We start from the raw sequence: 25332 nt of genomic DNA on the forward strand, positions 1-25332 counted from the left end.
AAATTCAAAACTCAAAAATTTAAAAATTTAAAAATTTAAAAATTTAAAAATTTAAAAATTTAAAAATTTAAAAATTTAAAAATTTAAATAAAATTCTAAAATTCTAAAATTCTAAAATTCTAAAATTCTAAAATTCTAAAATTCTAAAATTCTAAAATTCTAAAATTCTAAATTTCTAAAATTCTAAAATTCTAAAATTCTAAAATTCTAAAATTCTAAAATTCTAAATTCTAAAATTCTAAAATTCTAAAATTCTAAATTCTAAAATTCTAAATTCTAAATTCTAAAATTCTAAAATTCTAAAATTCTAAAATTCTAAATTCTAAAATTCTAAGTTCTAAAATTCAAAATTCAAAAGTTCAAAATTCAAAAATTCAAAATTCAAGGGTTCAAAAATTCAAAATTCAAAATTCAAAATTCAAGGTTCAAGGTTCAAATTCTAAAATTCTAAAATTCTAAATTCTAAAATTCTGGATTCTAAATTCTGAGTTCTAAAATTCTAAAATTCTAAAATTCTAAGGTTCTAAAATTCTAAAATTCTAAAATTCTAAAATTCTAAATTCTAAAATTCTAAAATTCTAAGGTTCTAAGGTTCTAAAATTCTAAAATTTTAAATTCTAAAATTCTAAAATTCTAAAATTCTAAATTCTAAAATTTAAAATTCTAAAATTCTAAAATTCTAAGGTTCTAAAATTCTAAATTCTAAAATTCTAAAATTCTAAAATTCTAAAATTCTAAATTCTAAAATTCTAAATTCTAAAATTCTAAAATTCTAAAATTCTAAAATTCTAAAATTCTAAATTATAAAATTCTAAAATTCTAAAATTCTAAAATTCTAAAATTCTAAAATTCTAAGGTTCTAAAATTCTAAAATTCTAAAATTCTAAAATTCTAAAATTCTAAATTCTAGGTTCTAAATTCTAAATTCTAAAATTCTAAAATTCTAAAATTCTAAAATTCTAAATTCTAAAATTCTAAAATTCTAAAATTCTAAGGTTCTAAATTCTAAAATTCTGAAGTTCAAAATTCTAAAATTCTAAAATTCTAAAATTCTAAGTTCTAAATTCTAAATTCTAAATTCTAAAATTCTGAGTTCTGGAGTTCTAAAATTCTAAATTCTAAATTCTAAAATTCTGAGTTCTAAAATTCTAAAATTCTAAAATTCTAAAATTCTAAAATTCTGGGTTCTAAAATTCTAAAATTCTAAAATTCTAAAATTCTAAAATTCTAAAATTCTAAAATTCTAAAATTCTAAAATTCTAAGGTTCTAAAATTCTAAGTTCGGTTCTAAAATTCTAAAATTCTAAAATTCTAAATTCTAAAATTCTAAAATTCTAAAATTCTAAAATTCTAAAATTCTAAAATTCTAAGTTCTAAAATTCTAAAATTCTAAAATTCTATTAAAATTCTAAGGTTCTAAAATTCTAAAATTCTAAAATTCTAAAATTCTAAATTCTAAAATTCTAAATTCTAAATTCTAAAATTCTAAAATTCTAAATTCTAAAATTCTAAATTCTAAAATTTAAAATTCTAAGGTTCTAAGGTTCTGATTCTAAATTCTAAAATTCTAAGGTTATTCTAAATTCTAAAATTCTAAAATTCTAAAATTCTAAAATTCTAAAGGTTCTAAAATTCTAAAATTTAAAATTCAAAGAGTTCAAAATTTAAAATTCTAAAATTCTAAAAGTTCTAAATTCTAAAATTCAAAGTTCTAAAATTCTAAAATTCAAGGTTCAAGGTTCAAAAATTCAAAGTTCAAAAATTCAAAATTCAAGGTTCAAAATTCTAAAATTCAAGGTTCAAAAATTCAAGGTTCAAAGGTTCAAAATTCAAAAATTCAAAATTCAAAGGTTCAAAGTTCAAGGTTCAAAGGTTCAAAGGTTCAAAGGTTCAAGGTTCAAGGGTTCAAAGTTCAAGGTTCAAATTCAAAAATTCAAGGTTCAAGGTTCAAAAGTTCAAAGTTCTAAAGTTCTAAGTTCTAAGTTCTAAGGTTCTAAAATTCTAAAATTCTAAAATTCTAAGGTTCTAAAATTCTAAAATTCTAAAATTCTAAAGTTCAAGGTTCAAAAATTCAAAGGTTCAAGGTTCAAAAATTCAAGGTTCAAGGGTTCAAAATTCAAGGTTCAAAAATTCAAATTCAAAAGTTCAAAATTCAAGGGATTCGGTTCAAAGTTCAAGGTTTAAAATTCAAAAAGTTCAAAATGCAAAGGTTTAAAATTCAAAGTTCAAAATACAAAGGTTTAAAAGTTCAAAAGTTCAAAGTTCAAAATTCAAAATTCAAAATTCAAAATTCAAGGTTCAAAATTCAAAGTTCAAGGTTCAAGGTTCAAAATTCTAAAATTTAAAGGTTCAAAGTTCAAAAATTCAAAATTTCAAAGGTTCAAAAATTAAAATTCAAAAAATTAAAATTCAAAGTTCTAAAATTCTAAAATTCTCAACTTATAATATTCTAAAGTTCTAAAATTCTAAAATTCGAAGTTCAAAATTCAAAATTCAAAATTCAAAGTTCAAAAGGTTCAAAATTCAAAATTCAAAAATTCAAAATTCAATAATTCAAAAAGTTCAAAATTCAAAGTTCAAAATTCAAAACTCAAAGTTCAAAGTTCAAAAATTCAAAATTCAAAATTCAAGGGTTCTAAGGTTCTAAAATTCTAAAATTCTAAAATTCTAAAATTCTAAAATTCTAAAATTAAGGTTCTAAAATTCTAAAATTCTAAAATTCTAAAATTCTAAAATTCTAAGTTCTAAATTCTAAAATTCTAAAATTCTAAAATTCTAAAATTCTAAGGTTCTAAAATTCTAAAATTCTAAAATTTAAAATTCTAAAATTCTAAAATTTAAAATTCTAAATTCTAAAATTCTAAAGGTTCTAAATTCTAAAATTCTAAAATTCTAAAATTCTAAAATTCTAAAATTCTAAAATTCTAAGGTTCTAAGGTTCTGAGTTCTAAATTCTAAGGTTCTAAAATTCTAAAATTCTAAATTCTAAATTCTAAAATTCTAAAATTCTAAAATTCTAAAATTCTAAGGTTCTAAAATTCTAAAATTCTGAGTTCTAAATTCTAGTTCTAAAATTCTAAGGTAAAATTCAAAATTCTAAAATTTAAAGTTCTAAGGTTCTAAGTTCTAAAATTCTAAATTCTAATGTTGAGTTCTAAAATTCTGAGTTCTAAAATTCTAAAATTCTAAAATTCTGAGTTAAAATTCTAAAATTCTAAGGTTCTAAAATTCTAAAATTCTAAATTCTAAATTCTAAGGTTAAGGTTCTGAGTTCTAAATTCTAAAATTCTAAATTCTAAGATTCTAGGTTCTAAAATTCTAAATTCTAAAATTCTAAGGTTCTAATTCTTCTAAATTTCCTAATTTCTAAGGTTCAAAATTCAAGGTTCAAAATTCAAAAATTCAAAATTCTAAGGTTCTAAATTCTAAAATTCTAAAATTCTAAAATTCTAAATTCTAAAATTCTAAAATTCTAAAATTCTAAAATTCTAAAATTCTAAAATTCTAAAGTTCTAAAATTCTAAAATTCTAAAAGTTCTAAAATTCTAAAATTCTAAAATTTAAAATTCTAAAATTCTAAAATTCTAAAATTCTAAAATTCTAAAATTCTAAAATTCTAAAATTCTAAAATTCTAAAATTCTGAGTTAAAATTCTAAGTTCTAAGGTTCTAAAGATTCTAAGGTTCTAAAATTCTAAAATTCTAAATTCTAAAATTCTAAAATTCTAAAATTCTAAAATTCTAAAATTCTAAGGTTCTAAAATTCTGAGTTCAAATTCAAAAATTCTAAGGTTCTAAAATTCAAGGGTTCAAAATTCAAAAATTCAAAATTCTAAAATTCAAAATTCAAGGTTCAAAGTTCAAGGTTCAAATTCAAAAATTCAAAGTTCAAAAATTCAAAATTCAAAGTTCAAAGTTCAAGGTTCAAAGTTCAAGGGATTCAAAATTCAAAATTCAAATTCAAAATTCAAAGTTCAAAATTCAAAATTCAAAAATTTAAAAGTTCAAAATTCAAAATTCAAAAGTTCAAATTCAAAATTCTAAAATTCTAAAATTCAAAATTCTAAAATTCTAAAATTCTAAGTTCTAAAATTCTAAGTTCTAAATTCTAAAATTCTAAAATTCTAAGGTTAAAATTCTAAAATTCTAAAATTCTAAAATTCTAAAATTCTAAAATTCTAAAATTCTAAATTCTAAAATTCTAAAATTCTAAAATTCTAAATTCTAAAATTCTAAAATTCTAAAATTCTAAAATTCTAAAATTCTAAAATTCTAAAATTCTAAAATTCTAAAATTCTAAAATTCTAAAATTCTAAAATTCTAAAATTCTAAAATTCTAAAATTCTAAAATTCTAAAATTCTAAAATTCTAAAATTCTAAAATACTAAAATTTTAAAATTCTAAAATTCTAAAATAAATTCTAAAATTCTGAAATTCTAAAATTCTAAAATTCTAAAATTCTAAAATTCTAAAATTTTTTTTTTTTTTTTTATTGTCTTTATTAACGAGGTTTTCGGCCCTAGACCGGTTCACCTCATAGCAATTCTAAAATTCTAAAATTCTAAAATTCTAAAATTCTAAAATTCTAAAATTCTAAAATTCTAAAATTCTAAAATTCTAAAATTCTAAAATTCTAAAATTCTAAAATTCTAAAATTCTAAAATTCTAAAATTCTAAAATTCTAAAATTCTAAAATTCTAAAATTCTAAAATTCTAAAATTCTAAAATTCTAAAATTCTAAAATTCTAAAATTCTAAAATTCTAAAATTCTAAATTTCTAAATTTCTAAATTTCTAAATTTCAAAAATTCAAAAATTCAAAAATTCTAAAATTCAAAAATTCTAAAATTCTAAAATTCTAAAATTCTAAAATTCTAAAATTTTAAGATTCAAAAATTCAAAAATTCTAAAATTCTAAAATTCTAAAATTCTAAAATTCTAAAATTCTAAAATTCTAAAATTCTAAAATTCTAAAATTTTAAAATTCGAAATGTCTTAAATTTTAAAATTCTAAAATTCTAAAATTCTAAAATTCTAAAATTCTAAAATTCTAAAATTCTAAAATTCTAAAATTCTAAAATTCTAAAATTCTAAAATTCTAAAATTCTAAAATTCTAAAATTCTAAAATTCTAAAATTCTAAAATTCTAAAATTCTAAAATTCCAAAATTCTATATTCTAAAATTCTAAAATTCTAAAATTCTAAAATTCAAAAATTCAAAAATTCAAAAATTCAAAAATTCAAAAATTCAAAAATTCAAAAATTCAAAAATTCAAAAATTCAAAAATTCAAAAATTCAAAATTCAAAAATTCAAAAATTCAAAAATTCAAAATTCAAAAATTCAAAAATTCAAAAATTCAAAAATTCAAAAATTCAAAAATTCAAAAATTCAAAAATTCAAAAATTCAAAAATTCAAAAATTCAAAAATTTAAAAATTCAAATATTCAAAAATTCAAATATTCAAAAATTCAAAAATTCAAAAATTCAAAAATTCAAAAATTTAATGGAACATCAACAACTTATGGAGGTTTGACTGTATTTGTTTTAATTATTTCAATTTATTTTTTTTTCAATTTCTTGATTTTAAAAATTCTATTTCTATGTTTTTAATTTTTTGTTTATTTAGTATTTATTATAATTTTATATTTCCAACTTTTTTGAATGATGTTTTTCAAGTTCTAAATTCATTTTTAGAAAAATTCGCACCAGATAGTCGCTACTTCGATATTTTTGAAAATTTGACCGCCGCGTGGTCGACTCGGGCGGTGAATGCTTGGATAGCACGTGCTATTTGTTTTGCGGAGGAATTTTACACATTCATGAGAGCCTTGGAAAATGTTCACGAAAGTGGTCATTTTGTTGCAAGGCACAATATCAGCTGTTATCATTATTGAGGGAACAATCTGGATTTTATTTAATTTTTGTATTTAACTTTGCTGATGGCATGCGAAGATGCAATAAATGATTTACTTTTTTCACAAACAATGTTCTTAATCAACCGAGAAATACTCGAACATAATCAAAGTTTGTTTTGAGTTATATGTAGTGCTTTCTCTAAGAATGTTCTCCACAAACTCTTCATCCCAAATTCGCACCAATAGTTCAAGAATAGCAGCAATTTCGACTTCACCAGCTCACCCATTTCAATCATGTGCTGTCTCCCAGTGAAACATCCTTGCTTTGCTCCATTTACAGTCAAAGCGAAGCGTTACAAAGTTTTTTTTCCCTTCTTGATAGCTGGGCCACCAGGAGGAATAACAACATTTTAGACTCGCATCTTCTTTGGGCCCAACCACTTCAAAGAGAAGCTTCTTTTGTGTTTTTCTTTAGATTTCCACAAGCCCGGTCCAAACGATGCAGCTGATGCCGCATCGTTCCATCTGTAGGGAAGTCCGCCACTACACCACGTCCTTCGCACATGCCTGCACCAAAACTACTTTGTACTGGGGCAAAGTGGCCCCCGGTAGCGGCAACATCCAGCAGAAGCAACTCAAATGGGAAACAATTGCAGCTGGAACAACAGAAGAAAGTTCGCGTTTCCTCCCGGGAGAAAATTGAAAAGCACTTTTCTCGTTTGGCGTTTTTCCGCACCATCAAGCACGAGGGAAAACTTTAGAAAGTTAGATAATTGGATACAAGCAACGATCGGGTTTCGGTTGGAGAATTCGAATTCAATTGTGAAATAATGATTTGTGGGTTATTTTAAACGACTTTTTCATATAGGGCTCCATAGCTCAGTTGGTTAGAGCGTCGTGCTAATAACGCGAAGGTCGTGAGTTCGATCCTCTCTGGAGCCAAGTTTTTATTGTTTCAAACAGTTCGCATGAATTTGAGTCCTCACTTGCCTTTAGGGAGATTTGGCTTCCATTTAAACATTTTGCAAAGATTTTGCAACAGATATTGTAATGATTACAGGCGCCATAGAAATTTATAAACTTCTCTGGCGCCACCAGCAACATATAGACGCGATTGCGACACTACAGCTGGCTGTTGGAAGCATACTCTCAGCCTACCCACTCATAAATCTTAGAAAACTGTCTCTCGTTTTCATTCTATATTCTATACATAGCTGTAATATCAGTTTTTATCATTTCCCAGTTGCGTACGATTTCCAACAGATGTCAGCGCCGACGAGATGCCGTCATCGTCGTCTAGTCAGTTTTTGTCGTCGATGATGGCCACTGAGGAAGGTGTGGGTAAGTGATAAGACTGGTTGGTTGAATTGATGCTCACACTTCCCAATGAAGCACGCTTGAGAGGCGCACCGAGAAGCGAGGCAATAAGTATAAATAAATAGTGACCGCTTGTACTAAGTGGTGGATGATGTTTCCACACACAGTTAGTTGAATGGCGGTTATGAATTATATTCGTTCGCATGGTCTATTGAAAAAGCTATTGGATAGAATTATTTCATGCATTAGTGGTTGTTGGACCGTTTAATTGAAGCATGAAAGTTTTAACATTCTGAACTAGTTTAAAAAATCTAATTAATCCATCTAACAGACATTTAGTGAGACTAGCCTTTTTTGTGTATTATAAAAAGTAATAAGATAAAAAGCGTATATGAACTATTTTTGATTTTCTTGATAGATGTATTCTACATGTCTAATTTTTTGCATTCATTTGAAATCATTGTAAAAATAATCGTATAAATGAACATGTTACGAGCAAACCGGTTAAGGGTAAATAACTACAAAGTGTGCGAGACTTTTACGCACAAACATACATACACAACACTCCCACAAAATCTTAATTTACATAAAGAAAATGTTACGTCTTCATCATTTTATTCATTGCAATTTTAAAATGTCATTTTTTTTTATTATTACAGGGAATTGTATATCAAAATGGCTAACGACTAACAATATCTTGTAAATTAATTTTATATATCCAATGCAAACATTTATCTACCAGAAATCTTGAGAAAGATCCCGTCTTTCGGTAACAGCGGCACCGATGCAGGACTGAACACTATTTTTGGGCCTTGAGTAGCTTCAAAGTTGAACTTCGACAGCAGCAAAACCAATCCAATCTTTGCTATCAGTACACCCATTCTGAAAGCTGTGGAAACAAAAAAAAACTTAGTGTTTGTGATTGCAATTAAAACAATTTTACACAAAAATTCACCTATGCAATTGCGAGGCCCTTCCCCAAATGGATAATACGCATTTTCATCGTAGTTTTTTGTCGCTTCCTCGAAGCGTTCAGGATTGAAGCGATCGGGGTCGGGGAAGTACTGCTCATCCATACTGAATGCGTAAAGTGGAATCACAACTTGAGTGCCTTTCGTAATTACCATATCAGAATCTGGCACATGGTAGTCCAGTGTGCATTCTCGATTCAAAATTGGAAGGCCGGGATATTTTCGTAATGTTTCTTTGATGCAGAGATCCAAATATGGCATTTGTTTCACATTGTCGTACGTAATTTTTCCGTTAAATTTATCAAGCGTTTCAATAATCTCCGTCTGCAGTTTCTTCATTACATCCGGATGTTGACTTAACTCATGCATTGCGAAGGCTATTGTCCCCGTGGATGTTTCCGACCCTGCTGCGTAGAACAAAAACACATTTGCTGCACACTGCTCTAAGCTCATTGCCACGCCTTGGTTTTGATCACCCTCTTGACGAATGTTGATCAATTGTTGGATAAAATCCTTCCGATTCACGCCCATCTTTTCCCTGTGTTCGATTTGCTTCGTCACTATTCCAGAGACAAAATTAATCACGTCGGGCTCCAGCGACGAAATTCCCGTGTATTTTAGCAGACTCGGGCAAATGAACATAGCGGATGCCCGAAACCTGGCAGAGAGTCGTTCCTCTTGTGCTCGACGTAGCACTTTGCTGAATGCGTCATCACGATCTTCGATGCAATTTGCCTCGAACCCAAAAAACACTGTTGCAATTATCTCAAGCACAAACCGAGATAGGATATCGCGAATTTCTATCACTTCTTGCTTCTCGGCTACTGGTTGCAGATATTTTTGCAGCTTATCACCAACTTCCAGAATGGTTGGCATCATGCCACGGAGTTGCCCACCGGTGAACAGAGGCGATAGCTTGTTCCGCAATGCACGCCAACGTTTACCGGGCAGGGCGAACAGATTGGCGGAGAAGGGATCACCCTCCTCATTGCAGTAGATGCCTCGATCGTGGAAGTGATTGAAATCCGTGGTCATGATCTGCTGCGCCAGATGTGCGTCCCGAACAAGGATTGCCGGCCGGAAGAACAAATATATTCCAACCAGTTGACCTTTCGTCTGCCAGTAGAGCTGGTTGATGGCAAATCCAAATGATTCCGTTTTCTTTATTACAGTTAGCAGATTGCCGAACGGAATGTGAGGTTTAATGCTCGATAGTCCATGCCTGTCCCAGTACGAGTAGACGTACTTCAGAGCAAGGGTAGCGGCGACCGCTAGAAGCGCGGACACGTAAATAATCAACATTTTCGGACAGCAGCCGAGCTCGCACTGGAAGAAGCAACCAGTTTTGGTTACGGTTTCGTGTTATCGCACGCGCACCACACACTGATGAATCAATACGTGTTTCATTTGGCGTCTGTGGATGTTTGCAGGTGGTTCAAAATGTTTATTATGGTTTTTTTCTTCTCTGTCTAATCTTTTCATTGAATAAAAAAAACAATCAAAGAGATATCTTTTCTGTATGTTTGAATAACTGTTCAATAACTTTTTACAAAATATTTCAGCAATCGTCTGTAAAAATGTCAGGTGTTTTGTCATTGTGCGTTACAATGTCAAATAATTAACAAATTATCTTTGATTAAAACTCAGGGATTCGACTTTTCGTTTCAATGAGACCAAAGCAAGCATTTTTCGGGCCAAGGGAAAATCTTGTTTCGTTGTTTATGTTGAGGATCATCTTTCACCCATCAATCTTTTCTCTAGAATTAGCATTGGAAGATGAACGTTTCATTGCTTTTACCTGTCACTCACTTTTCGCGAGAATTATTGCAGAACAATTACAAAATTGTATGCTCGCGCCGGGATTCGAACCCAGAATAGTAACAATAATAGCTGTGGGGATGCGCTTACTTTAGCCACACCACCACGCTATCTGTAAGAAAGCGTTAAGTTACTACCATAACTACTATAACCATAACCATAACCATAACCATAAGCTACTACCATTTGCATTGATGATGCCACGAAAAGACTCGAATATGGAAGAAAAAGAGCAAACCAACGTTTAGCGGCAATCGAAGTGAGCGAAAAATTGTTTTTTGCAATTCCTGATCATAATACCTGGTTTACAGTTGTCATTTGAGTGATAAAACGGCCTACTTTTCCATACCAACAGAATGGGTGCTATAATGACCATTATGCAACTCAAATGGGTTGCATAATATTCATTATAGCACTCATTTGGGTGCTATAATGAAAAACCTACATTGGGACAGTAGTTACATGACTAAATTTAGCTGAATTAGTTTGGGTGAGTGTTTAAATAGTGTACTCTAAGCGTCTCGTAATAAATGAAATGGTTTGTTGGACATAACATCACAATTTTCCAAAGGCAATTGCATTCATCGCTTCATAGCTTTTCAAGCTATGCAATTTGGCACGATAAGATGGAATCTTATTGTTCTCTGCCGCAACATAATTTATTGGCATGAATGATCATGTGGAGTAAATTCGATTGTAAAATTTTGGTATAGATTTATCATTTTAAAGCCCATTTTTCGTCATTGCAAAAAATAGCGTGTGCAACTCGTTGCAAAACTCGATTTTTTCAGCCCTCGTAGTATTTATCCAACTCGGCAAGCCTCGTTGGATAAACGTACAACTAGTGCTGAAAAAATCATCTTTTTGCAACTAGTTGCACAAACTACTAATCACTCTCCAGGTTGTTTTTCTTTCCCGAAAAGCGATTTCTCCCCGAAAACATGTGAAAATCATGTGCTCCGGAGATGGAGTGAGCATTACGTACCCTGAAAAACACATCAAGTCCTAAAACCGTTTAAGTCTTTGAAAAATCCAATGCCAAGATATAATAGCACGGGTTGAAGAAACTTTTGCGCATCCTCTGTTGACTTCGGCTATGGATCGATCAGAATTGAGAAGCAGCGTATAATAAATCTTCTAAAATACACTTCCAACCTCCCTTTTAAACATGTAACTGTTTTACAGTTTTTAGGCAATGAGCTGAAAAGTATTATGCCACGTGATATTGAAAAGTAATTTTCTTCTTCTCCCCACGTTCTAGACCACGACTAGACCAACATGTTCGCAAGGAAAGTAATTTTTGTAACTCATGGGTTAAAGCTTGAGCTTGAGCTTGAGCTTGATTGACTGCTCGTAGTTGCTACTCCATTATGACCAGATCAGCTGTTCTTGCACAGGGAACCAACAGATGTTTGCTTGGGACTAGCACACATCTTCAATGTACAAGTACTGGTGATCTCATTTGTTAGGTCACACTGGCGCCTGCCACGTCAGAATGCAAGTCAATGTAGGGAAGAGGGAGGAAATGATGATGCAATCACTCGCCCACTGCAAGCCGAATATACCTCTGCACTTGCCACGAGTTCATGCGGAATTTGTTGGAATTTCTGGGTTAGGTTGGAGAGGCAGAGGTCCGTCTTGGTTAACGAGCTGCCAATGTAATAGATAGGAGAAGGTAACTGATGGAATTTCTAATTGGATGTAGGAAACGAGCTCTATAGTTCATTTCCAATTCTAGCAGATTACTGTTAGAATACTCAAGTTGAAGGTATAGGAATAGTAATGGAAACGGTATGGAAGTCCATTTCCAGTTCTAGCGATTGCTAGAACATGAGAAATAAAGAGAAAGATACAAAGTAGGAGAATGGAACGGACCTGGGATTGAACCCACGACCTCCTGCGTATGAGGCAGAAGCAGTAGCCATATGACTACCAAGCCCGCTTCTTTTTGTAACTCATGGGTTAAAAAGTGGCAAAAACTCAATTTCCAGAAAGTGTTTTCATATGTATTTTCGATTCTTAAAAATTCCAATTCCGGGCTACGTAATGGTGATTTGACATCTGGGAAAGGGCGTCAAACATAGCTCTGGTCTTCACAAGTTCCAGTTCTCACGCTACCACGGGTCTGCCGATGACAATAGATCGCCAGTTGAGGGTTGCATACTTAGTTAGTAGTGTTGCCTGGGCACTGTTATGTTGTCCTTCTGACATCAGCTTCTAAGGGGTGCGATCTGGGAGGCCTGACAAAGTTGGGGTGAGGTTCGAATTCCTATAAAAGCACATGTATTCGAAAGATCCGCAAACCATTACCCCGAATGGGAAACTGCCCCAAGATCAATCAAAGGCCTTTACCGGGAAAACATTTCGAATCCATAGTATTCCATTATAGTTTTCCCGGTATAAGGCACACCGATGAGATAATGTCTTCTTTCCAATAAACGCGTCTGCCCGATATACGACGAACAGAGGAGATGACCTTTCTTGCCTTCTGTAAATCAACACGACTTTCCGAACACAAACAGATCTCTCTCTATCTGATGCACACACGTCCCTTAACTTAACTTAACTAACTTAACTCACTTCCTCTTCCTCGATAATTATTACTCACTCATCCACTGTCTACTAACTCATTTACTCTCAATCATTCGCTTATCCACTCACTTACTCACTTTTACTCCCTCACTCACTCAATTTTACTCGTGCACTCTATCTTACTCACTTTCTCGCTCACTCACTCTTACTCACTCTTGCTCATCAATTACTCATTCCCACTCACTCGCTCATTCTTAACACTCACTTAATATCCCTCGCTCACTTATTCTTACTCGCTTATTCAATCTTATGTACTCACCGACTCTAACTCACTCAATTTAACTCTTTTTACTCACTCACTTACTTTTACTCACTCACACAGTCTTGCTCACTCACACACTCTCTCACTCATTCGTTCTTACTCACAATCTCATTCTTACTCACTCCCTCTTACTCTCTCAATCACTCTTACTTACACTCATTATTACTAGTTTTCTCACTCTCATTCTCTCTTACTCACTCACTCAATGTTACTCACTTATACTCTTCTTCTTCTTATTGGCATTACATCCCCACACTGGGACAGAGCCGCCTCGCAGCTTAGTGTTCTTTGAGCACTTCCACGTTTATTAACTGCGAGGTTTCTAAGCCAAGTTACCATTTTTGCATTCGTATATCATGAGGCTAACACGATGATACTTTTATGCCCAGGAAAGTCGAGACAATTTCCAATACGAAAATTGCCTAGACCGGCACCGGGAATCGAACCCAGCCACCCTCAGCATGGTCTTGCTTTGTAGCCGCGCGTCTTACCGCACGGCTAAGGAGGGCCCCTTCACTTATACTCACTCTCTCTTACTCATTCGCTGTCTCACTCGCTCACTCTTTGTTGCTCATTTACTCACTTTCATTCACTCTAAATCACTCCTACTGACTCACTCACACTTATTCTCTTTCTTACTTATACTCACTCACTCTTTCTCACTTACTCACTTATACTCACTCACTCTTACTCACTCACTCACTTTTACTCACTCTTGAATGAGTGGGCGTGCGTGGTAAGGCCACCTGGAAAGCCGGCAATGCGCTGGCACGATACCATGGTGTTCTTCTAAAAAAGCGAGTTACGATGTTCGGTGCTGCAAGGACACGCAGCTAACCTCGAGGGTGCGTTGTGCACTGGCCCCCCTTTGAAGCATTACTTTCTGGTTGTACCGAAGGGTCTATGGGCTTGGCGGCAATGGAAACGGTTTAGCGGGTCGGGGATGTAGTCCTGCCTCCCTCGTTTGCTGTTGGAGGTGGTCCCTAACCCCGCACTTCCTGGACAACAACTTCCTGTCTGTTGAGCAGATTCCCCCTCCATTGTTTAGGAAGAAAAAAAACACCCATTGTGGAAACAGATCCAGAAGGCGGGTCAGTACAATAGCCACAGAGGCACTTTATACCACACGAGGAAACCAAATAACTTAGGGCAGCTGAGGAAAAAACTCTATTGGCGTGAGAAATGGGGGTACGATGAAAAGTACTCTCAGAGGCAGAGGGAAGCTTTGCCAGAAACGACACACGAAAGATCTACAAAACGATCAGCAACGATGTAAAAAAGCGTCAGTCATGATCAATGACAGCTCCGGATATCTGTTTACCGATCTAGCAGGAGAAGCTGCTAGGTGGAAGGAATACTTTGAGTTATTGTTGTATGGACAATCGGATAGAGAGGGCACAAACAGAATCAGAATTGAGAATAATGGACAAGCAGTGGAGCCACCAACGCTAAACGGAATGAGAAGGACTGTTTGAGAACTAAAGAACGGTAAGGCTGCTGGGAATCCCGGCCGAGCTTTTGAAAATTGGGAATGGACGGCTAAACGAAAAAAATTCCACCAGATGATTGAAAGGATTTGGAAGGGAGAAGAAATGCCTTCGAGCTGGCTTGATGGCCTCATGTGTCCTATCTACAAATAAGGGGGAACAGACTCGATTGTTCTAATTATTGAGGTATAGCAGTCCTCAATACCGCCTACAATGGAATCTCCCGAGTTCTGTTTGGTAGACTGCGTCCGCTATCAGAGACCTTTATTGGCAAAAATCTAAACGGTTTTCGAGAGGGACGATCAACATCGGACCAGATGCTCAGTCTGTGACAAATAATTAAAATGATACATTCTGGAAAAAAACAACTTGCGAACTCATCATCTGTTTCAATTTGGCCATCATCATTTTGAGGCAGGGTACAACTAAGTGTAACAGATCGATATGTAGCATAAAATTTTAGAAAATGTCTTCCCCGTCACGATGGAATCAGATATCTTACCAGATATTCCTACGCTCGATTTGGATCCATCCAGCGTCGTACAAATCAAACTAATAAGCTTTGATGGGAAGACACGTTGGATGGATTGCAGGACGCGATGCGCTCTCTAACCTGCTATTTAATATAGCTCAGGAAGGTACAATTCGAAGATTTGGATCCCAGAGCAGTGTAAAAGGCTTTCGTCCCTTCAAAACGGGAGTGTGGGAATAGGACTGACGATAAACTTTGTCAAAACTACGTACCTGGTAGCTGGCAAGAAACGGAGCAGTCCAAGCGGTGTTGGTCCCGAGGTGGAAATTGACGGGATGGGAAAAGAGGTTGTCAACAAATTCATATATCTTGCAAAACTCGTTACATATGATAATTATGTTAGTCGTTTGATGTTAGGTGAAAAGCCATGTTGAGAGAGGTTCACAGCCCCAAATTGGCTCGCCTCTGAGAGCCAGCTAAAGTCTCGCAGCTGACAGAAACGGTTTAAACTAACTCTTTTCGTTCGCCCTTCACGATCATAAAGTTTGGATGTTAATAGATACAGACTATCGAGTTCTCGCAGTGTTTGAGCGTTCAATTCTTGACTGCGTGGAAGAAATTGGTAAATGGCACAGAAGTATGAATCACGAGTGTGCAAAAATGCAGTTAACAGCATGCTGATAAAATACGGCAGATTACAGTGGGCTGGACGTGTTGTGCGTATGCTTGAAGAGTGACTAGCAAAAGTAATGTTTAGCCGAGAACATGGAAGAAGACTTCGACTCCGGGGTAGACCCCGAACTTACTGGCTGTGTGCAATCGAGGAAGATGCGCAGTGCATGCGGCCGGCCGGAGACGGACGATTGGTAGCCCAATAACGAGGGACCTGGAATATAACATTTCCCTCATAGGTAGGAAGGTCCTTAAGGCTCCTGTCCTTAAGGAAACTTATGGCTTGTAGGCCATCTGCGAGTGCGTCACGGGTATTGAGTGGAACTCAGTAAAGTGTCCTGGGATGTGGTGCAGAAGGCGTAGATTTATGTACTGCATTTCCCACAAGTTCTACAGTATGGTCGATTTGCGTCCGTGTTGAGCCCTGTTGAACTTCAAGCAGCGGGTCATTGTTCTCAATTTTTTTACCGTTTACCTGATATCCATCTGTTTATTGTCGATAATGATAATGATGATGATGATGATGATGATGATGATGATGATACTACCATCTATTGTAGCAAGGCACCTGCCGATAGCGCCGGCCATATCTGACAAACGATTTGATCATGATCATACTACTGTTTGTATTTTATCAGACTCCTGTATGAAGGGCCAAAAATGGGTGGGGTGGTTCTATAAGCAGAGACACTTCACGGGATGAATAGAGAATCTCCTTCCAGAAGAAAGTTCGTACATACAGTATTATAATCTAGCCCTCGTTTCCCAGATTGACCCAATAGATGGGGAGAAGAGCCCGCCCTTTATCCACGAGATGTTAACAATAGGAAGTTGGCGATTCCACTCTTCGCTTCAATTGGGTGCCCTGATGGTATTTTTTTTTTTGTATATAATCATATAGTTAAAATATAATTTGGTAAATATATATATAATGGAATTCTCTCATCAAGTTTCAATTACATGTCCTGAACAAGAAAGGACCTTTTTCCAACGCCAGCTGATTTTAGATTCATGCTTTCAGAGATTGAAATAGGTTTCAAAAGATATTCTGGTTTAGATCGGGAAAATGTTTCATTCTGGTTCAAGGATCGAGAAATAGACTTCTTGATTTCTGAAAAGATGAAATAAAAAGACGGATGGCAGTATCATACATAATAACATAATTGTTTTGATTAATATGAATATGTATTCTGACTTTTTGTCTTTCTCATACAACGAACTTTTTTTTATCAAATACTTTTTTTTCCTTTTTTTATACGTTGTAATCAGAGGATTTATAAACGTGATAAGTACAAAGAAACTATATTTGGAACTGTGGTGGGCTGGTTATTCAACAAAAATTAACAATAACTCTGCAGTTATATAATAGGTGGAAGAATACGTGACGCGCATTACATTTAAAATACATTTCTACACATAATATGAAATGACAAAATATGAAAATAGTTTGCTTATATGTTAGGGTGTCCCAAAATTGGACAAAGTCTGGGATTTTGAGGGCTCAACCTTCAAATGAAAAATGACGTTTAGGGGTGGCCCCGACGCGTTTTATGAAAAAAGTGTATTTTTTATAGGTAACATCGAAAATACCGGTATATCGGAAAGAAATTCGATGAAACCCATCCGTTTTATATTTTTTACATTTAACTTAGGGTCTATACTTTATGGTAAAACTTTGATACCGCATGTTTTAGGTCTATATATTTTTCACTGATGCTTTGAATGCCCTAAAATGATGATGATGATTTTTTCTTAATATTGTTTTATAATGCATCCAAAACGGGTATCCATCATAATGCTTTCGAAACTAGATATACACAGAAAGATGGAGAATTTTATAACGAATATTTTGCTAAAAATAGCAACCTTCTATCTCTATCCGTTTAAAAGTTATTCATGATTTACTGCAGCTTGGAAAAAGACTTTTTGAAATTTCGGATCACAATACCTGGATCATGTTTAAGTAAAACAACGCCTATTTTTCCATACCAACCAAATGAGCGCTTTAATAACCAATATAGTATTCATATGAGTTGCATAAAATTGATTTTAATACTTATTTGAGTGTTATAATGGAAACCCAACGATGGACCAGCAGTAACATGACTGACTACAAATTGTTCAGTTAGTCTGGGTGAGTGCTCAAATAGATTGATGAATATGGTTTCAAAACTACCCATAGGTAGGTTCAGTTCAGTTCAGCATCAGTGAAAAATATATAAAGCTAAAACATGCGGTATCAAAGTTTTACCATAAAGTATAGACCCTAAGTTAAATGTAAAAAATATAAAATGGATGGGTTTCATCGAATTTCTTTCCGATATACCGGTATTTTCGATGTTACCTATAAAAAATGCACTTTTTTCATAAAACGCGTCGGGGCCACCCCTAAACGTCATTTCCCAGAGTTGTCGTGGAACAATTTTTCTTTTGTTATACCCTAAGCTTTCATTTGAAGGTTGAGAACCCAAAATCCCAGACTTGGTCCAATTTTGGGATACCCTATTATATGTGAACCGTTTGTTTAAGAAACTGCATATGTGACATTTTTGGGGAAAATGAGATTTTCATATATTCTGAATCCTTGTCCAAAAATACGTTTTCTGGCACAGACACGAACATTTAGTTCGGAAATGTATGATTTTTTTATCGTTTGCTTGAGAAACTACATATTAGACCTCTTCATGTTTTCAAAAAATATCAAAAATTCAACCGGTCAGCCTACAATCACAATTCTTATGCTTGAATAAGTCTCCTGTCAAATTTTCAGCTAATTCGGATAAAATTTCGATGTGGCTCAAGTCGATTTAGTGTTTTTGGGCTATTTTCAGTTTTGGAAAAAATCTAACAAGAGATATAAACGTCGAAAACTATCGCAACAACCTCTATACGGAAACTTTTGGTGTGCTCTACAAGTCTTGTGAACATTGCGATTCGTTCCGTTCACGTTTTGTTCATGTTGAAGTGATTGTGATCATGAATTTATTGCAAATGATTGCTAATTTATTATATTATTATTCCTCTTTTTCCCTGCAAATTTGAATAATATTATTGCCAATGTGCGATTTACCGTTAAATTCTTAAAAAATCAGAAGCTGGACATTTGTCGTAAATTTGCACGTTAGTTCTTCAAACAAGTTGTTCGAACAAAACATAAATCAAATCATATGATATTTGATGCTTACAACAAACGACTTCCAAATTGTGTTAATTTCACCATATGTCTGCATGCTTTTAACATCGAGTGCATCGTAGTAACAAGTGAAATCGAAGCTTCTTTGTTCGAACAACTTGTTTGAAGAAATCTCAGCGTGCAAATTTATGACAAATATTCAGCTTCTGGTTTTTAAGAATTTAACGGTAAATCACACATGGGCAATTATATAACTCAAATATCCAGGGAAAAAAGAGGAATAATAATATAATAAATTAGAAATAATTTGTCATAAATTCAAGAATTTTGTAGAACAACGACGTTTGGGGGAAACAGTATTTTTATGCACTTAAAAGCTTGAAAATCACTTCAACATGGACAAAACGTGAACGGAACGAATCGCAATGTTCACAAGACTTGTAGAGCACACCAAAAGCTTCCGTATAGAGGTTGTTGCGATAGTTTATATCTCTTGTTAGATTTTTTACAAAATTGAAAATAGCCCAAAAACACTAAATCGACTTGAGCCACATCGAAATTTTATCCGAATTAGCTGAAAATTTGACAGGAGACTTATTTTAGCATAACAATTGTGATTCTGGGCTGACCGGTTGAATTTTTGATACTTTTTTAAAACATGAAGAGGTCTACTACATATATACACGCACTTTGAAAATTACGGAGATTACTTGTAGCACTTGCCATTTCCGAAATGAAAGTGTGCCAGGGCGTTGAATATTGCCAGCAACTATTGATCTGTACCGAAGAAATTGAAAGATTCGGTGCCAATTTGTTCAAAAACAGTATTTTGTCGTTTTCTAGGAATTGTGTAAAATTGATGTATGCAGTTTCGCAAACAAATGATTCATGTATTAACTAAGTTTGTTTTGTACAAAACATGTTAACACTATGATTCTAAACGATTAATAACATTTTGGTTATAATACAATATTGTAGGCATAAAATCGCGAGAATTTCAGATTTCTGAACTATAATGCTTTTCATAATTGAAGGAAAATACAAAAGCAAAAAGGACAAAAATTCTATAAGAATCCAAGAAAAGACAAGTGAACATTTCAGTAAAACTTTGAACGTTTATACGTATTCCTATACTGGTTCTGGACCAAACCCCATGCTATCCTCTGCTCATCTCAATTCGTCGAGCTGAGTCGATTGGTATATAACACTATGGGTCTCCGGACCTCCTATCACAGAATCGTCTTGGAAGTGGATATATAGCCTTTTCGTTACACCTTGGTGTACAAGAGAGGCAAAAAAAAATTGTTTTAGAAAGAATTAGGATGGCTGCTCCTTCATTCAAGCCCATGTGTCCATATCAATCGTAATCAATACCCATTAACTATTTCAATATTAAAATATGTACATTCATCACAACATTTCAGATAATTTTAAAGTTTTTAAACATTTAAATTAGATAAATGATGTATCGTCATTGAAAATTAACTGATGAAATTTAGAGTTCGAAGGAAATAAATTGAGGATTATACTCACCTGGATTTCCAGGTATTCAACCAGTTAAAACTCACCAATCCGACATTTTGTTTGATCAATAAAATTCAGTAGAGTCAGAATAGCGGGAAAGCTTCTTAAAGGTTCTACTACACCCACGAAACGGTCATCAAACCTTCATCTGCATGTCCAGATCTAATCGAAAAACGTCTCCGGAAACAACTGCAGTAGAGCGGCAAGGTCCCTCAAAAAGAACTTCGTCCCGTTACTATTGACTGCGTCCCGGTACTTTCGCAAGATTCCAAACCTACGGCATTGGCATTGGCAACGAGATTTTTCAGCTTTTCTTCTTAATCAAACTGGTACGTGAGAACCGTCGCTTGGTTTTGATTTTTTTGTTCGTCCAATACATTCTTTTTCTTCTTTAAAGAACGATTTGAACGAAAATTCTTGACAGCTGTTCTACATCTGTTTATTGTCGATAATGGGTAAAAAGTTTACAAATATGCAAATCAACCAATCCCGTACAAGCACAGACATCCAAATCAATCATTTTTCGGGATTAGATCTAATCCAAACAAGATTTCACACAGAACGGACGCAGTGAAACGGACACAGCAGCATGAAGGCACTAATAGCAGCGCCTGATCTGCAGTGGTTACTGCAGATCATTCAACATCAACGGTGCCATGCCAGCGATAGCTCTTTGGTCTACAGCAGCAGTAATGAGTGGCCAAAAGCAGCACTCATCGGTTGCTATGATGATGCAGGTAGCATAGCTCCCGGTAGAAAGTAAATTGGCCGTCGCACACTGGGGCAGCCTTGGTTCAAACATGGAATAAACCTCTCAGTCATTGGAATGATTAAATTGACCATGGGTGTCTTCAGCGAAGTTTCATATACAACATTGCCGACATTTTGGTCAATATTCACCATTTTTAACGATAATCGCATAAAAGTCCCATACGCCAAATTGGCCAAACAGCGTTTTTAAAGTGCGATTTCTTAAGAGAAGTTGCTTGTTAGTTAATTTGGATGAACCTTGCTAAAAATATCAAATTTCCAGAGCCTACTGTGATGATTTATTTGTTTTGAAAAGAAAGACCAAAAAAATGAAATTTGATTGGTAATTGTACTTTTTTGACACTTTTACTACTGGATATTATTCAAAATCAAAGATGCTGATAAAATACATGATTCGTGGCGGTTATCCAGTTAGAAAAAATGATTTTTGGCGATTAATCGTGGAAAAAAGGCTAATTTATGGTATTTTTCACATATGCCGATTATGCGATGGGGCAGAGGCGGGCAGCTGTTTTAATCGGCAATGGATAGAAAAATTCATGCCCTTTCAAACAAACACTTTCCCAAAGACATGATATTCGATGATTTTTTTCAAAATTAATTTTACTGAATGCCAGTACTGATGCTATAAAAAATACCTCCTTACGATTTTCGATTAGTTAGGAGGGCCCATGTTTGAACCAGGGCTGCCCCAGTGTGGTCGCCGACAGCAGTAACAACGCAGGGTTCGAACAAACGTTTGGTTACTGTTGGTGATTAGAAAAGCGCATTGTGAAAAGAAAATCAGCTCTCTTCAGGGCCAACATTTTATGTGACAAAAAGGTTGATTACAAAAATAGCGTCTGTTGTGTCGATTACCTCCTCTAGTACAAGAACATAAAACAAATAACAAAAATCAATACACTGTTACACAGATAAAGAAGGGTCATATGACCAACTTCTTTAAATGTTAAAAACACTCCACTTGTCATAAGATGAGTTTATACAATCCCATTGAATTCCACCACTCAATTGTATCTTGACAGATGCGACTTCGAGTCGAGTCAAGTACGAGACACTGAAGACGGCCTTTCTGTTGAGGTCGAAATACGTATCTGTTAAGAAACAATTAAGTGGTGGAATTCAATGGGATTGTATAAACTCGTCTTATGACAAGTGAAGACATTCCACTAAAAAGCTCAAAATAATTTTCTTATTAAAAACACTGTTCAACATAAAGATCATCATCATCATATTGTAGCTAGTGATTGGAAAGACGCTTTGTTTTTTTTTTTCAATGGACGAGATAAAAATTATCAACCGATGAGAAATTTCGCAACATAACGAAACACAACCACGTGGTGACTGAGTGGTCTTTGCTGGTGGTTGGTAAAACAATTTTATTTGCTCAAACGATTCTATAATTTAGTTAAGGTTAACTTTTCAAAAGAACCCATATTTTTTTACACCTCTAACTGTTTCTAAAATTTATAACAAAAAATTGAAAATGTTTCGATTTTTAAAGCTTTGCCTAGCATTCTATTGGAATTTGAACCAATATCAGGCCAATCCGGCCGGTTTACACGTGCAGCACTTTTTAAGTTTTTGTTTTTGATTCTTATGATAGTTAGAGGCTTTAAAAATATGCGTTCTTCGAGAAAGTAGACTTCAAATAATTAACTTTAGCTTAATTTATCTGTCGATCAATGCAACAAAAAAACATTGAAAAATTTATTAATTCAAGAAATTGGACAAACTTTCTGAAAAATCACACAATTTTAAAATTTACATAACTTTCAAAATATTCACTATTCTTGTTTACATTCGAATGCTTTTTCGTTGTTGATGCGCATTCTTGTTAAACCCTTTCTTTCCCAATTGTAGAGCTCCATAAAATATTATAATCGAACACTTGTTTTTTCGCTTGTCACTGATATTATGCTATGCCAAATAACTTTTATTCTGCCAATTTTCTCAAAGATGCTTCTTTCCTATTGAAATCTTAAAAAAAAGTCTTCGGAAAGAGAAGGTTAAGTCAGCAAAAGCAATTGGAGAAACGGTTATTTGTCGTAAACTATATACCTACTATTTTGCATGTTTTGCCAACAAAATTTCAAAAATAAAAATGTTGAGTTTATTGCACGTAACTGTCGATGTTATCCATCCTGTCTTTTACTACGAATGTCACAATTCAAGTGTCATTTTTTCGCTTGATATTTTATGAGTATATCACATCCTGTCTACACAGAAAAAATAAAGAACCTAAAAAAAGTTTAAAGAGCTCAACTTTGAGTACGGAGTTTAAATTTTTAACTCAAAAGTAAGTAGTTTTCACCATTGTCTCGGGGGAGTGAAAATAACATAAATTTGAGATGATGAAACTTCATAGTGGGTGAAAACTCAACACGGGAGAAAAGGCAAAGTACTTACCGGATTATTTCTCATTTTACTTATTTTTGGCTTCTTCCGCGCAAGGGCCGATTTGAGTGATAGGAACCATAAAGTGAGATGTTTCCCGGTTCCGTGTAGAACTGAATCTTCAACGTGTTTAGAATAATATTGAATATTATAGGTCCACCAATTCAGAAAAGAAAGAAATGTGTTTTCTTCAATTAAAAAAATGAATTGCATAATTTATCATATGAGTGTTTATTTGAGTGTTGTATTAACATATAAAAATCATTATGTAACATTAAAAAGCAAAAAACTCAGAAGAACGGGACAAATATGCTTATATAATAAATTAAAGTGTTTGGGCTTCACTTAACGAGTCGATATCTTCAAAGGAATGCCTCCCTTCGGTAGCAGTGGCACCGTAGTTGCGCAGAAGGAAATTTTCGGACCACGTGTTGCTTCAAAGTTGAACTTGGACAAAAGCAGTACCAAACAAATCTTGGTAACCATCACGCCCATTCTGAAACCTATAGAATGGGGTCAATTATGCTACTCAAAATAAAATTTCCAATATTTAACTCACCAATACAGTTCCGAGCCCCTTCTCCAAATGGATAGAATGCTTTCTCGTCGTAGTCTTTTGTTGACTTATCGAACCTCTCCGGATAGTACCGTTCAGGTTCAGGGAAATACTGCTCGTCCATGCCATACGCAAGCAACGGAAGTACAACCTGAGTTCCCTTTTTTATAACAATGTCTGAATTGGGAACGGCATAATTGTTGGTACATTCCCGATTTAAAATTGGAAGCCCCGGATACTTTCGAAGTGTTTCTTTCACACAATGGTCCAGATATGCGATCTCTTTGATACCGTTGTAAGTCAGCTCACCATTAGTTTTCACCAACATTTCGTCTATTTCCGCTTGGAGTGTATTCATTGTTTCTGGATTTTGGGTCAACTCATGCAATGTAAATGATATTGCACTCGTTGAAGTATCCGAACCTGCTACGTAAAATAAGAACACATTTGCTGCACACTGTTCCAAACTTAGAACAACTTCATTGTTTCTAGAGTCCTCTCTGCGTAGATCAATCAGAAGCTGAATAAAGTCCTTTCTCGTGATGTTGTTCTTCTCGCGGTATTCGATTTGTTCCGTCACAATGCCCGTCACAAAATTGATCATCTCGGGAGTCAACGAGGTTGTTCTTATGATTTTTAAAAGTCCTGGACAAACGAACGTTGCAGCGGAACGAACGTTATTCAAAAATCCTTTCGCTTGAGACTCTCGAAGTGTTAGACTGAAGGAATCGTTTGGATCCTGGATACAGTTTGCTTCGATACCGAAAAATACCGACGCAATAATCTGCAAGACACACCGAGAAACCAAATCACGCATTTCCAACACTTCATTCTTTTCGGCAGATGGTTCGAGATACTTCTGAAACTTATGTCCAACATCCATAATCGTGGGCATCATGTTGCGAAGCTGTCCACCGGTGAACAACGGAGTGAATTTGTTTCTCAAATTGCGCCATGGCTTGCCGGGGAGCGCGAACAAATTGGCGGAAAACGGATCACTTTCTTCATCGTAGTAGATACCGCGATCGTGGAAATAGCTGAAATCCGTCGTCATTATCTGATGACCGAGGATTGCATCGCGGATCAGAATGGCCGGACGGAAGAATAGGTAGATCCCCACCAGGCGCTCCTTGGATTCCTGGTAAAGCTCGTTTGTGGCGACACCGAAGGACTCCGTTTGGTTGGCAACTTTTTTCAAATTCCCGTAAGGAATGTGCGGCTTGACGTTCGGTACTCCGTGTCGATCCCAGTATGAGTAGACGTAACGAATGGCAAAGGCGATTGCTATCCAAAACAGTGCGAACGTGTAGATGAACATTTTGAGCTATTCGGAACTTGTACGTTCAGGAAGAGAATCTCTGAAACTGAAGGAAGCCATCGTTTTCCACTTGCTTTTATTGTCCCGCTATTCGTTGAGAAAAAAATGAGCAAGTAAACACCTACTGATAAAGCCTTGATAGTGGCTCTCAAAGTTTAGTTTTAAGAACAAATGAATGAAGCGAATC

General features: G+C 34.2%; 3 protein-coding genes and 1 non-coding gene across 5 annotated transcripts in view; 1 reads left to right on the forward strand and 3 right to left on the reverse strand.

Annotated features, from left to right (window-relative positions):
- Window positions 1–25332, reverse strand: part of LOC134213383 (uncharacterized) — a 558528-nt gene that overhangs the window by 303608 nt on the left and 229588 nt on the right. The gene's annotated exons all lie outside the window — the stretch shown is intronic.
- On the forward strand, window positions 6724–6797 carry Trnai-aau (transfer RNA isoleucine (anticodon AAU)). Its single transcript has one exon. It is a non-coding gene; the product is annotated as a tRNA-Ile (tRNA).
- LOC134217670 (probable cytochrome P450 6d4) lies at window positions 7754–9480 on the reverse strand. Its single transcript, XM_062696482.1, has 2 exons — window positions 8128–9480; window positions 7754–8061 (listed from the first exon to the last, which is right to left on the reverse strand). Exons 1-2 carry the CDS (start codon window positions 9443–9445, stop codon window positions 7904–7906), a joined length of 1476 nt encoding a protein of 491 aa, XP_062552466.1. The 5' UTR covers window positions 9446–9480; the 3' UTR covers window positions 7754–7903.
- LOC134213382 (cytochrome P450 6d3-like) lies at window positions 23484–25205 on the reverse strand. Its single transcript, XM_062692394.1, has 2 exons — window positions 23831–25205; window positions 23484–23774 (listed from the first exon to the last, which is right to left on the reverse strand). Exons 1-2 carry the CDS (start codon window positions 25143–25145, stop codon window positions 23617–23619), a joined length of 1473 nt encoding a protein of 490 aa, XP_062548378.1. The 5' UTR covers window positions 25146–25205; the 3' UTR covers window positions 23484–23616.

Source organism: Armigeres subalbatus, chromosome 2 (assembly GCF_024139115.2).
Source record: "Armigeres subalbatus isolate Guangzhou_Male chromosome 2, GZ_Asu_2, whole genome shotgun sequence".
Lineage (NCBI taxonomy): Eukaryota > Metazoa > Arthropoda > Insecta > Diptera > Culicidae > Armigeres > Armigeres subalbatus.